Source organism: Haliotis cracherodii, unplaced genomic scaffold, assembly GCF_022045235.1.
Source record: "Haliotis cracherodii isolate W230 unplaced genomic scaffold, xgHalCrac1.p SCAF_9, whole genome shotgun sequence".
NCBI classification, from domain to species: domain Eukaryota; kingdom Metazoa; phylum Mollusca; class Gastropoda; order Lepetellida; family Haliotidae; genus Haliotis; species Haliotis cracherodii.
This window is the reverse complement of record NW_027266343.1, coordinates 29,280,100-29,293,902: the sequence shown is the minus strand read 5'-3', so window position 1 is coordinate 29,293,902 and position 13,803 is coordinate 29,280,100. Positions and strand designations below refer to the sequence as shown.

General features: G+C 38.0%; 2 protein-coding genes across 2 annotated transcripts; one reads left to right on the top strand and one right to left on the bottom strand.

Moving 5' to 3' along the window:
- Positions 1 to 2,089: 2,089 nt before the first annotated feature.
- On the bottom strand, positions 2,090 to 11,190 carry LOC139452727 (uncharacterized). The gene is made up of 5 exons (XM_071234302.1): positions 10,814 to 11,190; positions 9,179 to 9,458; positions 7,174 to 7,362; positions 6,044 to 6,384; positions 2,090 to 5,325 (listed from the first exon to the last, which is right to left on the bottom strand). The coding sequence occupies exons 1-5, from the start codon at positions 10,915 to 10,917 to the stop codon at positions 5,073 to 5,075; spliced, it is 1,167 nt and encodes a 388-aa protein (XP_071090403.1). The 5' UTR covers positions 10,918 to 11,190; the 3' UTR covers positions 2,090 to 5,072.
- A 235-nt stretch (positions 11,191 to 11,425) lies between these two features.
- LOC139452876 (small integral membrane protein 8-like) lies at positions 11,426 to 13,764 on the top strand. The gene is made up of 2 exons (XM_071234513.1): positions 11,426 to 11,564; positions 13,309 to 13,764. Exons 1-2 carry the CDS (start codon positions 11,430 to 11,432, stop codon positions 13,462 to 13,464), a joined length of 291 nt encoding a protein of 96 aa, XP_071090614.1. The 5' UTR covers positions 11,426 to 11,429; the 3' UTR covers positions 13,465 to 13,764.
- Positions 13,765 to 13,803: the final 39 nt, after the last annotated feature.

Here is a 13,803-nt window from a genome sequence, read left to right as displayed (position 1 = left end):
GTGGCTGCTTGTACTAGTCCGGACTTTTAATAGTGCTAGCCCATTGAGAAACAATGCCGCAGTTTAACATGAATACCCCACTCAGACACCGTATACTGACTCTGAGCTGAACAGGCCTTGTTTTAGCTACTTATGCTGAACGCCAGGCAGGTTAACAACAAGTACCATCCATTTACATCATTGCATTGTTTGTAACATACACCATGTTCAGTTAATTAAATTACACACTCACTTCATTGATTATTTTGAAATATTTTATTATGGAAAACAACAATTGACAAATAAATAATGATTAATTATTTACATCACTCAACATAGCTTCATACCTCACAGAAATAACAAAGATTCATGGATTCTACAGAGATTGATGGGAATAACAATGATCTAAATAGTTCTACTATATTAGAACAGACATAAACACATGTATATCAGTCACTGATGGACAGAGAAGTTAGAAATGACAACTGGCAATAGTCACTGATAGTTGATTGATTCACAAACAAAGGTATATTTTAATGATGAAACCTTAAAAAATGATTTCAGGTTATTCATGACAGTCGGTCTCCTAAGCCAACTGAAAAAACATGTAAAGCCTAAATACACATAAATTCAACCCTAAACATACTGGTTGCAATACATGGACTTATACTGGAAATAGTCATTACATCACAAAGCACGACTACCTGTGATTTCATGACTCATCAGCATATGAGAGGAAAGCCCAGAGTCACACAGATTGCAGCATGAGGATTTGGGGGTCAGAAACTGTGACTTGGTTGATAGCATGGAAAACATGCCCTGATTGTTGCTCATAATACCAATCCTGGATTGTTTTGAACATTTACAGAATGCCACCATATAACTTGAATTTTTGCTGAGTGCAGCATTAAATAATAACACACAAACATTGGTGAAACCCACAAGCATGGTACAGGATGGACAACCCAAGGTTCATAATCATGGATTTAAACCCAGGATCTTCTGCAGAGCAATTTGCCCTAGCTTACACCACATGGCCACCAAAAGAGGGCATTCGACTGAGAAGTCATGACGCCTGATGATTCCAAATTAGGTCCAACTCAAGACATCTGAAAGCCCAAAGTGATGCACATCTTAAGACATTTACAATTTGTGGAACCCCACGAGCACGGGTATGGTGCTGACAAGCCTAGAAACATAATGGGAGTGAATCAGGATTCGAACCCATAATCCTAGCTTTGTGACAGTGAATTGCGGTGCCTTAGATAACTGGGCCACCTGTGCCCCCTCATTGAGTTCTGAAGGGTCCAGTATTAACAATGACAATCTTTCCTAGATTTATCATACAAATATTTCATACACACATACCAATGACTGTTGAAGATGAACATTAAGTGACATCCTTTTGCTTGTATGAAGACAATGAAAACACTTCACATTTCAAAACAACTGATTATGAAATAATAGCTTGTACCTTGCATAGAACTCTTTCACAACATGATTAATTCACAAGTAAAAGTCCACAAATTCTTACTTGAAAAACAATTTCACAAACACAAAACATTTAAATACTATCACAAAGTAAATTATTTAGATATTTTAAATATGTAATAATGAAGCATGGTTCACTCAAAAGTTTGCAGCATAAAATGGCCTACTCACAAGTAATCCAAAAGTCGTCATCACCTCACATAGGTCAGTTAAAACTGACGACCCTCACACATAGGTCAGTCAAACATATACTTCCCTGGTACAGTAAAATGCACCCTAATGGACTGGTCATTTGTTATAGGAGGAGGGGCCGGTGAAAATGGTCTCAGGATTTTTTCCATTTTTTGTTTTGATAATTCAATAAAAGTTATATCAACTAATGTTCAAATAGAACTGTGTCATTTGTTCATGATACGGTCCTGAACAATGTGGTTTTACTGTATAAAAAAACACAGGTAGGACAACTGTTATTGTGCTTTGTCTGTGCTTTATTGTTACTTTCCTGCATAATCAACATAAAAACTTTTACTCCATTATTGTTATTTTCCTTAAGATCTTTTACTCTGTTATAATACCCCTCTAAATGAAGATCTGACGACTGTCAGGTGAACTTTTTTCCTTAAGATCTTTTACTCTGTTATAATACCCCTCTAAATGAAGATCTGACGACTGTCAGGTGAACTTTTTTATCAGCCACTTACACTTGAGGCATCAGAATTCTTGGTATGAATAAGTGAAGGACTCCGACCTGTATTTCGGATTTCTGTATCTCATGAATGAACTTTAATGTCTAAAATATATAAACTGTGATGTTAAACTGATGATATCTTATACACCCTGCCGTTAATGACAGCCATGGCATTTACCTCCAAATAAGTTGACCATTTGTGTTCTGTGCGGGTTTTCGTTTGTACAAGTGAAAATGTCCAACACCTGATTGGTGAACCAACGCATCCTTCCTTTAACTTGGGCAGTCAGAGTTTTCCCTGAGGACATCTCTATGTCAGGACAGGTAAACCTTGAGCAAACACTGACTGTCAAAACTCCTAAATTTGGATAATGGCAGAAGACAAATGCCACCAAGCATTAATATACTCTTGATAGTACACCCTATTGAGTGAAGATGGCCCCAAGAATCAGCAACAATATATTAACATGGCTCATTATTGCATTTGGAAGTCGATTATATTCATTTTCGATATACAAAATCAGTCTGCTTATCTGGATGTTTCACTCGCTGGTACCAACATCCTGATCCCATGGAGGTGGCCTCAGATCATCATGCAGGCTAAATAAAACTTTTGCTAAAATAGAAATTTCCCAATCAAGGTGGTAAATGAATGAAATCTAATCATTTAGGAAAGCCAACATCTGATTGGTTCAAGATTCCATACATCCTTCATTTAGAATTGGCGGTCAAACATGATGTTCACTGATTCCACATTCTGTAGGGAGGTCAGACCTTCACACAAAGTGGTATCATGTCAGCACCACGGTCTTAGGGATAGATTAACAAGATTGAACAAAACACAGACAGCACTATCTTGACTAAAGACAGAGATTGTTGCCAGGTTTCACCCCATGGCTTATTTCTGTGTGGAGACACGATGATGATACACAAAGAAAACATTTACCTAAGTCTGAGTCAGTAGCATAACGACTCTTTGGCCCCGTCAATACTGTTTGTGCAAACCTTAAAACATATTCTGAAACACAAACATCATGGAGAAAGTGATGTCTAATAATTTTTAAAATCTAAAAATATCTGTACACACATCACAACATGAAAAAGCCATTTAAGTATAACTGCAAATACAATTATGTCTGTGCTGTTAGAATTATAACTTCATCCAAATGTCTTTCATTCCCTCAGTCATTAGTAAACAGTTAGATCCGTGAAGATCCAAGTTGAGAATAGGTCTTTAGCAACCCATGCTTGCAGTAAGAGGCGACTAATGGGATCAGCTGGTCAGGCTCGCAGACTTGGTTGATGCATGTCATCGTATCCCAATTGCGTGGTTCGATGATCATGATGTCAATCCCAGAATTGTCTGGTTCACACTCGGTTATTTACAGACTGCCGTCATATAGCTGGAATATTGCGGAGTGCGGCGTTAAACAACCAACAAAGTAAACACTTAAATTGCTAAACTATCAACTCAAAACAGTTTTGAACAGTTTTAAGAGCCATTGTCAAAGTACTATAACACCTATCTTTCACTCAAATGAAAAGAATTTACATGTATTTGAAACGTAAACAGCTTCTTCACATGTTCAAAGTACACAATATTGGTTTCATTAACCACAGCAGCTCATAAATAATATGTCTGATCTCATAAGATCCATTGTCAAAACTTCACATGCTTGTACACACCTTTGAAAACATGGTGGCTGGGTGGTGTAAGCATGTCACCTAAATGAGGCCATTTATAATCCCTACTCCACACATTGACATTCATGATGCCTACCACTGAGGCAATGTGTGGAGTAGAGGTTGCAAGGGTGTGGCACTTGATGACACGTTTCCATGGGAGGAAGTTGAGTGTTGATTTGTCTGAGGACTAGCTGGCTTCCTGTTGGCTGATCTAGGCCTTTGTTTAAACATAGCAACTACAGACTGGTCCTGTGTATCCATGAGTGAGGATGGAACATTGCATATACACTCTATAGGCAACGCAGGGCTTGGTTTAACTAAGGAACAGGATTTAACTTGTAGCAGATACATGCTGACATGAAAGCCGACTTGCACCAGAAAAAAACAGATTGGACCCTGATCCCATAAATTTATCAAAGTTGCAACAAAAGCCGGTTTTCAGCCAGTCAGTAAATTAAGGACGTATTGCTGTAAAACTTTACTGAAGCATGTGCACACAATCTTTAAGTGTCAACAGTTTGATGATGTCAAGCCCAACAAAGCATGGCAAATGACGCACAACACAAGGCTAAGTGGTATATTATGGTACATGAAGCTTAGCAGTAATGTGTTCAATTTCAATGTTGTGAGAACTATCAGTTTGTAATGGTGCATGTTGACAAATATTAGGTCTCATTTTTCACTAACAGGTTGCACTGGTCATGTTCATATAGCTAAATCGAGCCCTGCAATGCATTAGACTACACTACAAAGAGGCCATATGTATTCAAGGGTGATGGAGGATGAAAGAGCATACAAAACCGTGATGTATTGACGATGTAGTAGGCCTGATACCATTCCTAATATTCCCCATGGTATGGGTGCAAAATATGCAAAATATACAAAATATACAAAATGCTAAAAATGTGTTATGCCATTATCACTGATGATATCTGCAGCCAAGTGACCATGTCATGTAATAATGCAGTGTCCAGTCCAACATTCAGTTTGTTCTGATAGTAGTTTGTACATCTGCTAGGATCAACGACACACTTGAAACTATGTACAGAGACCTGATAATCTCACCACCTTCCATAATTACAACTTACAATGCTCTGTTTCTAGACACTGATGGGATGATGAGTAGGAACAAAGCTCTTTCTCCATCTGGACAATTTGAACGATGCAACACCATTCCTTAAGTAATTTGTTCTCAGAACCATTTGGTCTTTCAGGTAACAAATGAGGATTAGTCCAAGTCTATAGCTTGTGGTGATGGGTTTTTGTCTGGGGAATCTGGTTCTTCCTCCGATTCGGATATAGATTCTTCAGCAGGAGACAACAGCTGCAGTATTCTGTCCATCTTGTTGTTCAACCTAGCTTCCATGTCCGACATCTGTTGCTGTACCTGAGTCAGGATCCGTTCTTCAGCTGAATGGATTTGTTTTGACACTTCCTCCAGAACAGCTGGGTCCACGTGGTTCTGTGTTGCTGGGACGTCACTGTAATAGAATAATAAACTGTCCTGATATTGATAAAGTGAGAGGTGAGGTGGAGTGGGGTTGAATGGTGTGTCCAAGATTATTGCACTTATATAGCAATGTGCATGCACATGTTGTGTGTGGGGCAACTTGAACTAGTCCAGACTAATGCCAGATTTATATCGCAAACCCACTGAGAAATTGTTTGATAGGCATTACTTAGAAGTTGACGGATGACAAGGTAGACACAATTTTGTGGAAGAAGTTGTTATCCATAAAATTGTGTCTAACTAACCCACTGAGATACCATGCTGCAGTTTAACATTGATGTCCCACTCAGATACATTATACTGAACTCCTGTTAAAGCTGAGCACCAGGCAGGGTAACAACAAGTACATTTTTTTTCTTTTTTGACATGCACTTGCTGTATGATGACATAAATATTCGGATGCATTCTTCAATAATGGGTTGCACTTGTGCATGTTTTATATAGCTAATTAAAGCCCTGTTGTGTGAACAATTAAAGTTTTAGTTGTACATAAGAGTAATAACAGGGTAAGACATTATTTTTCATTTTGACTAATCCACAAAAATGGTTTGTTAAATTGCCATCTACATAAAAAGTATGTAAAGAATGGTAGTCTACAAAGATAATCACTTGACATTCATGCTCAACAAATCATTCCAGACACCGATCTTTCAACATGATCATTTCACGTTATAAAACAACATACAAACCTGTTGGTTGGAATTATCCCTGGGTTTGTATTTTCAGTGTGCCGCAGTTTGGACACTCTCCCGCAGACTGACTGTAGAAACTTGTACATGTCATCGCTGTGTAAACTGTCTCCGTTCTGACTCATGGACATATGAGTCAACAGATTCCCAGCCAAGTCACTGGGGTTGTTTGTACCGTTGTCCCCCATCGGAACACTGGACGGATTCCTCGGCATGCTGGTGTTCATCTTGGAAAACATGGACAACAGACCAGCCATGCCAGATAATGAGGATTCTTTGTCAGGCGGCAATGAGCTCTCAGAGATCATGCTTCGAACATTGTCTAGCGCACCCCGCTGATTCTGAAATCAACAGTGCTTATTAATATACAAGTACTTATAAACAACACTACCAAAAGAAATGTGAATGCCATACATGTTGGTTAATATGTAAAGAATTACTCATATTCAAGAGACAATACTCAAACGAACATACTAGTATGTTGTGTGAACCGACGCTCATAAAAATGATGTCATACATCCGTGACTCGAGATGCACCATTTTTCTCGTGCAGGATTAGCATGTATGGCTTGGAAATCATGTGCAGTATATCGTGATAAGAATAAAGTCACTGTATGGTAACACTTGACTGATTGTTAGTTTTGTCAGTAGTTGGCACACATTGGAAACATCTCTTCTTAATGTACATTCTTCTCTAAATGTTTCTATGGTCTTGTTTCTTTTGGTGGTGAGTATATATATAAATCATAGGTCCTTTGTCTATGACTGTGCATTGAATAATTGAATTGTTAGCGGTTAGTAAACACAACTTGGCAATGACAGAACATTTCTTTTATTTCGCATCATGTACCTTGATGAAAAGACAATGTTAGAAAAAAAGATGCGCAAACAGGATTCTGCAGTAAAGACTAATAAATATAGTCTTCTATCACAACAACATGGAAGAAATTATGTGGAATTATCAATGATCAACAATGACATGTTCACTATCATCAAGACAAAGAGTGCATGGTGCACGTGTGAAATGCACAGGGAAACAAATTTCATGTGCATCACGCATGGGTGACAGTGTTCTCACAGTTCAGCATAGAGTTCTAGAAAATCTTGTTAACTACAGTTATTTAGATTACATTTTGATACTGTTCCATGGTGTCCAGGAGAGACTTTGCTTTGTCTGAGACTTTATCTCCTAGTTCTTTCACATGATTCCTCAGTTTACCGATGTCCATCTGAGTGGAACTGTCAGGCGGCGCCATCTGGGTAAGAGTTATCTGCAGGCGCTTGATCAGGAATGAGGCTCTGTCTTTCAGTGACAGGAACTGCAATAACAAATCAAATGTCTTTCGTTACTTTAGTGTATCTCATGTTCTTCCAGTGCAATATTACATGAATACATTTGGAAGAATAAGTCAGGAGGCTTTCCGAATATTTGCAACAGTATTGATCAAATTAATTCAAACTAACATTATAAAGGTCATACACATTAGCACCTCCAGGCACTGACTGCATATAGACTTCCTCCTTACATTTTTAGAAATGTGATTACAACCCATCAGAACCTTCATAAAATTACAGTTATAATATCCCCTTTTGTTTGGGTACATGACAAATCCTGATCCGTTATCAAATACAGGTACCTGAGTACCCGTCAGAGCCCTAGTCATCAGCATACTGTCCTAGTCTATGTTCTCTGTTTTGCATTACAATTCCTTTTACATTATCATATTTTATCATACATACCAGAATTTTATCTACTGGGAGTAATAGATATGGTGCAAATCACCATGTCCACAGCCTCTTTCATTTGTAAAGAAATGTGAAAAGTGTGCGTGCGTGCGTGCGTGCGTGCTAATACTGATTTTTTTTGTGCTAGCCTACATAGATACCATGCTGCAGTTTAACATGAATACCCCAATCAGACACAGTACACTACAAGTACCATCTTTTAACTCTCTTAGTATGACACGGCTGAGACACATCATGAACTGATATACAATGATATAGGTTGATATTTTTATCAATTTTACCATTTCTATCCAATACATCATTTCTGAAAATAACTTGATGGTAAACTGCTTTAAGACAGTATCAATGTTTTTTTCTCAAGATTTATTAATAAGTGTAATCCTGGTTTGTTTTTTCCTAGTTTCAAACACTGCAAAGTAGTAGACTTGTATTATCACTGTCAAATCTGCCAGTAATACATCCAGTTTGCTTGTCATTTCATGTACAATACCTTTCAATGTTGATGTAATATAGTTTGATATACAAGATATACATGCATTAATACTTTTATATAGTGCATATAAGGGGGTAACTGGTGTCTAGTTTGTTTAGGAGGTTTCTATTCATAGTAGTTCTTGGAATACATGTAATAACACCTCATTTCTATGTACGTCTCATTCCATTTTTGTTTTGAACATTCTTAACACAGTCTGTTCCAATAACCAATGATAACATTTCAGTCTATTCTTTATTTGTTTGTTTGTTGCTTAACATGCACTCAGCAATATTCCAGCTATGACGGCAGTCTGTAAATAATCGAGTCTGGGCCAGACAATCCAGTGATTGACATCATGAGCATCAATCCATGCAATTGGGATACGGCATCAACAAAGTCAGCGAGCCTGACCAACCGATCCTGTTAGTCGCCTTTTACGGCAAGCATGGGTTGCTGAAGACCTATTCTACCCCGGATCTTCACGGGCCTTCAGTCTACTAGTCTGAACTTGTATTTTGGCATTTTGGCAAACATAAGTCTTAGCATATCAACTAGCACCAGCTGATCTTATAACACCAGAAGATATTTTACTAGACACCGACTTCAGACTAGCGTCTACAGTCACAGACTGTTAACATATCTGACATTTCTTCATATAAAAAATTAAAGATCATTATAAAAGAATGTAAAGATTTCAATAGGGAAGCCAGGTATTTTTCATATTTTCTTTCACAGCAAATGCAATTACTTCCGGAACTATTTCTTTTAGGTTATTTTTAATTAATTACTTGATCGGTAGGATTAACTGTGCTGTCATAGACAGAAGCCATTGTGGCGACTGGAGTCCTATGTTACTTGCTTTCACTCAGCCCAGCTATTTTGACAAAAGGGATGATAAAATACTTGAAGTTTACCTTAAAGGTAAGGCAGTTTGTTGGTTCTTGTGTAGGCAAATTTGAGATAAAATAGTGGGTATCATCTTCAGAATTGGGAACTGACTTTCCTCGGATTGTATGCATGTATCCTTCAGTTTGTCCATAGACTTCCATGTTCCGAGATTCACTGACAATCTGGACACCTGTTATTCCAACATGGTACACAGACTTGCATCGGATTGTCAAGTGACAGTTACTGCTCTCATCATCAGCTCCTTTGAACACTTCCAGCTTACTAGGGAAAGAAAAGGATTCAAGGCTGAAACAAAGGAAATGTATCATGTCATGCTTGCTTTCACTGAAAATGCAGAAAAACATACTGAATGACAATGTATCTTTTTCATAATGCTGATGTCTGAAGATTTACATGCATTCTTGTCTTAGGTTTCATGTATACATAGGAACGTGTCAGGGTATGTGTAACTGTAAAAATACACATAAACGTCTCTGTGTACTTAAGGTTATCATCAACTGCTAGATTGATATGATTGATCAAACAAGTCTTGACTGCCACCTGGGTAGTCTAAGAAAAATACTCATGTCCGGAGGATGAGAAAATGATTAAATTGTGAGGCCCTCCTCCATTCGGACATTAGCATGATAAGTGTAGTGTTGTGTACACTATTAATAACAAGACATTGTAATTTGTGGGCTGCTTTGGATGACAGAGAGACAAATTCGTACACGTCAGACTTCCAAAGGGAGGGAATTATGAAAGAATTTAAAGCTGACATTTGAGTGAAACCAGAGAGTTCACCTAAATGCATGAGAGCACGGCCGGTGCCATATGTTCTGAAAAATGCCTTTGAGAAAGAATTAACATGATTAAAGAAGGGATCCTAAAGAAAATTGAAAGGTCAGATTGGGCTACGCCTATTGTTATTGTACCAAAAGCAAACAAAGATATTAGGGTCTGTGGGGACAACAACAAAGTCACTGTAAACCCAGTACTAGAAGAGAACATATACCTGTTGTAGAAAAACTTGCTGAGCATGATGTCGGGGGCCAAATGCTTTACAAAGTTAGATTTGACAAATGCGTACAGGTAGGTCTACAGTTAGAGTTGACAGAAGGAAGTAAACTCCTATTCTACTCTACTAGTCATCAACACTCACAAGGGCATGTATGAGTACCTGGGATTGTCTTTTGGAATTTTGACAGCACCTGTTATGTTTCAGCAAGTGATGCATCAGATATTACAAGGGCTAGACAATGTAGACTCATTGCTGGTCATTAGGGGCTACCTGTTTTACAAGGGGGAAAGGTAGTGTTGTGTACACTATTAATAGTAAGGGGTTTTCCCTAGCTCATGCTAGTACCCACAGTCAGTCATTACATCATTTTATATGTATGTTGTATGTAGTCTGCCTACTCTGCAGATGGCAAACACCACCATGAGGATAGGACACATTTAAAGAATTTTAACTGTGTTGACCTAACATGTAGTTAGTCCTTACTGCGGCGGTCAGGATTTCTATGGGTTCATAGGCAAGAACATGACAATTAGGCAGTTATATTGTCTATATACTCACAATCCAGGCAAATTATAATATAGGCCTTCCCAGTATCTTGCAATCAACACTTCGCCACAGCCTTTTGAAAATATTCACTTACCCATACTTCTTGTCTTTCTCGTCATTTTCTTGAAAGTAATCAATGATGGAGTTAGGATCCCTATCACAATCCCAATCAAACTGGATATCGCAGTATTCTGCCATAGCAAATTATCTTATTCATACAAATGTCTCAAAATAGATCCTGACAAACAAGCACCGCTAAATAATCCGAATGAGAACCCACGTTCACCTATTCACCGTTGATAACTGATGACCGCCAGACTTAATGATTATAAATTATCTTTGAAATTCTCCTGTTACGATACTATTTAAATACGCGACTTTGTTTTTTCACATATGATCATTTTTGTATCACTTAATCCTACAAAGATAGATTGTACAAGAAAATACGCCTCATAAATTGTACCCCGGAAGTTAACACCGTTTTCTAACTCCGATTCTAAAGAGCACTGAACTAGGGACGTGTCATTGCTGGTATCTTGTTCAATAAAAATATTTTATTTGGTTTTGTAATTGTCATCTAAATATATTATAATTAAAAGATATGAACTAAGTGAAAGGTTTCGTATCTTCTTTAACGTATTATTAAAACATTAAATCACTTCTCTTTATCTTTTTGTCCTTTTACAATGAGTACTCCCATAGCAGACAAAATGTCGAAAGAAAATGTGCCACCTGAGTCAGATTCAAAAGTTAAAGAATTGTTCAAGATACGCGATCCTGGTGCTCGCAAACTGGATTCAACATCACTATTTCGAACTGTAAACTTTGAGCTTTATGCACGTCCTGTAAGTAAAAGCAGTATTTTGATGGAAATTTCAAATCCATTCCATATTTCATCACACGGACTACAAGTCTATCATCAGCTGATCGTCCTGGCCATGTTTATGATTTATTTGACACCAAACTGATCAATATGGATGAACAAAATAAATATCTCTCATAGTTATGTCAAGCTGATTCTATATAACTGTTTGACTCCTATATACCACATCACATATCAATCGCTACATAAAAATAAAGCATTTTTTGACAGCTATCAGATTGGAGCACCTTTAGAATACAGTACCACAACTTCTCGTGAGGACGATCTCTGCCGAAGGTCACATGTCACAAGACAAGCAACCAGTTTTAGTGAGAATCCGTCGGACGCGAACCCGCGACCTTCGGATTATTAGCCTGACAGCTAACCGACTGAGCTACGTCCACACTGTTAAACTTAGTGCAAATCTATCTAGTCAAGCCTATGATGTTACGGAACTGAACGAAAAGGGTCGAATAGGTGACGGACACTTACGAAGGTTACAGGTGGGCATGGTGTCTCGTGACTTTAGTCTACGGACACTTACGAATGATCCCGATGCCATTTGGCACACTCGTCACATTCCGTAATCTACAAGAAACCGGGTGGTGAGGAATGAGCCGATATGCTGCGAACTGAAAACGGCTCCAGGCGTCAGACGTCAGACGTCGATCTCGCGAGTGCGCATGAATGATATGGTATTTAAAAATTCGTCGGGTGATTTTTGTGACAGAAAAGTGTGGTAGGGAACACTGTAAGGATGATGTGGATAAAAGTAAGGAACGATGGAGGAATAAGCATGACTAGTGACGACACAACGGTGAGTTCGCTTTTGAATCAGTACTGAAAAATGTAGCCGGTGAAAGTGGCTTTTGTGAATGTTCCGGGACAGTTTCCAGTTGCCAAAATATTCGACACAAAACCATTTCATCCTTTTTACTCGACGTTTTTGTGGGAAGAATATAAGGAGCCCCTATATAATCTATAATAGCCACTAAACGAGTACCTAGCCCCTAACCCTAATGATCGTAAAGGGGTGATTGATCGTAAAGGGGATCCAAGGGTTAAGGATAGACCTAGGGTAATCTAATAGCCACTAAACGGGTTCCTAACCCTAATGATCGTAAAGGGGTGAATTATCGTAAAGGGGATCCAAGGGCTAAGGATAGAGTTTGGAGTAACCTACCCTAACACTGGCGACATTTGGATGTGTTCAGCACCACTAAATATCCCTAACAAACTACATTCTTTTGCATAATAATGAAAATTAATGCACCGAAAAAATAATATGTGTATATTAGATCCCATTTATAACCCTTTTAGACACTTGAATTACGAGAAAAACGAAATAAAAAATAAATAAAAAATAAAAGTGCTTTTGTAAACTAGCGCTTGCTATAAAATGCGCTGCCGCAGGCTATATTCAGTAAACAAATATTCAAAACTCTCCACAGCTTCGTGTAGAGAAGATAGATCACTGGGAGGAGCTTATGCACACTCGATGACCCCTGACGTCACAGGGCATTGTTTCGCCGGTGTGACTGGCAACAAATTACGTCATAGGGTATGATCACGTGTTTGAAAAGTTTGTGGTACTGTATTCTAAAGGTAGGCCATCAGATTTATACATGCCATTTTTAATTCCAACTTCAAGGTCAATGTACATGATAAGCTATTTGTCATGTTTGTAGATGGATACTTCATAATATCATGTTTTTGTTTTGTCTTAGAACAAGTTTGTGATGTTTACGGGCTTGGCAACATTTCTTACCTGTGTGGGCTACATGTTTTACATGAAGCAAGCTGATGAGAAAAACAACACCTATGCTGCTATGAATCCAGATGGAACATTGTCAACAAGAAAGCGGACGTCCAGATGGGATTGATGGTTTCTGTTGCTTGTTATAACGGCAAAACAATAATGAACAGTGATGGAACATATTTTTTGTTTCAGTCATGTTGCTGTGGATGCATTTTGTAACTAGCAGTCAGCCAACTTTCTACATGATGTACATAGTCATGTTATACAAGACATAATTTGAAATGAATGTGTATGGATGTAACTTGTAAGGCTATTCTTTAAAGTCTTGAATGGTTTACAATTAATGAGTAAAAAATGAAGGTCCTGTGATGTGTGCTTGTAGATTCTTTTACAATGTCGACAATGTTTGTATATTTCTTAGTAAATGGATGAAATGAAACTGGACTGGATCTTGGTTGTTTTT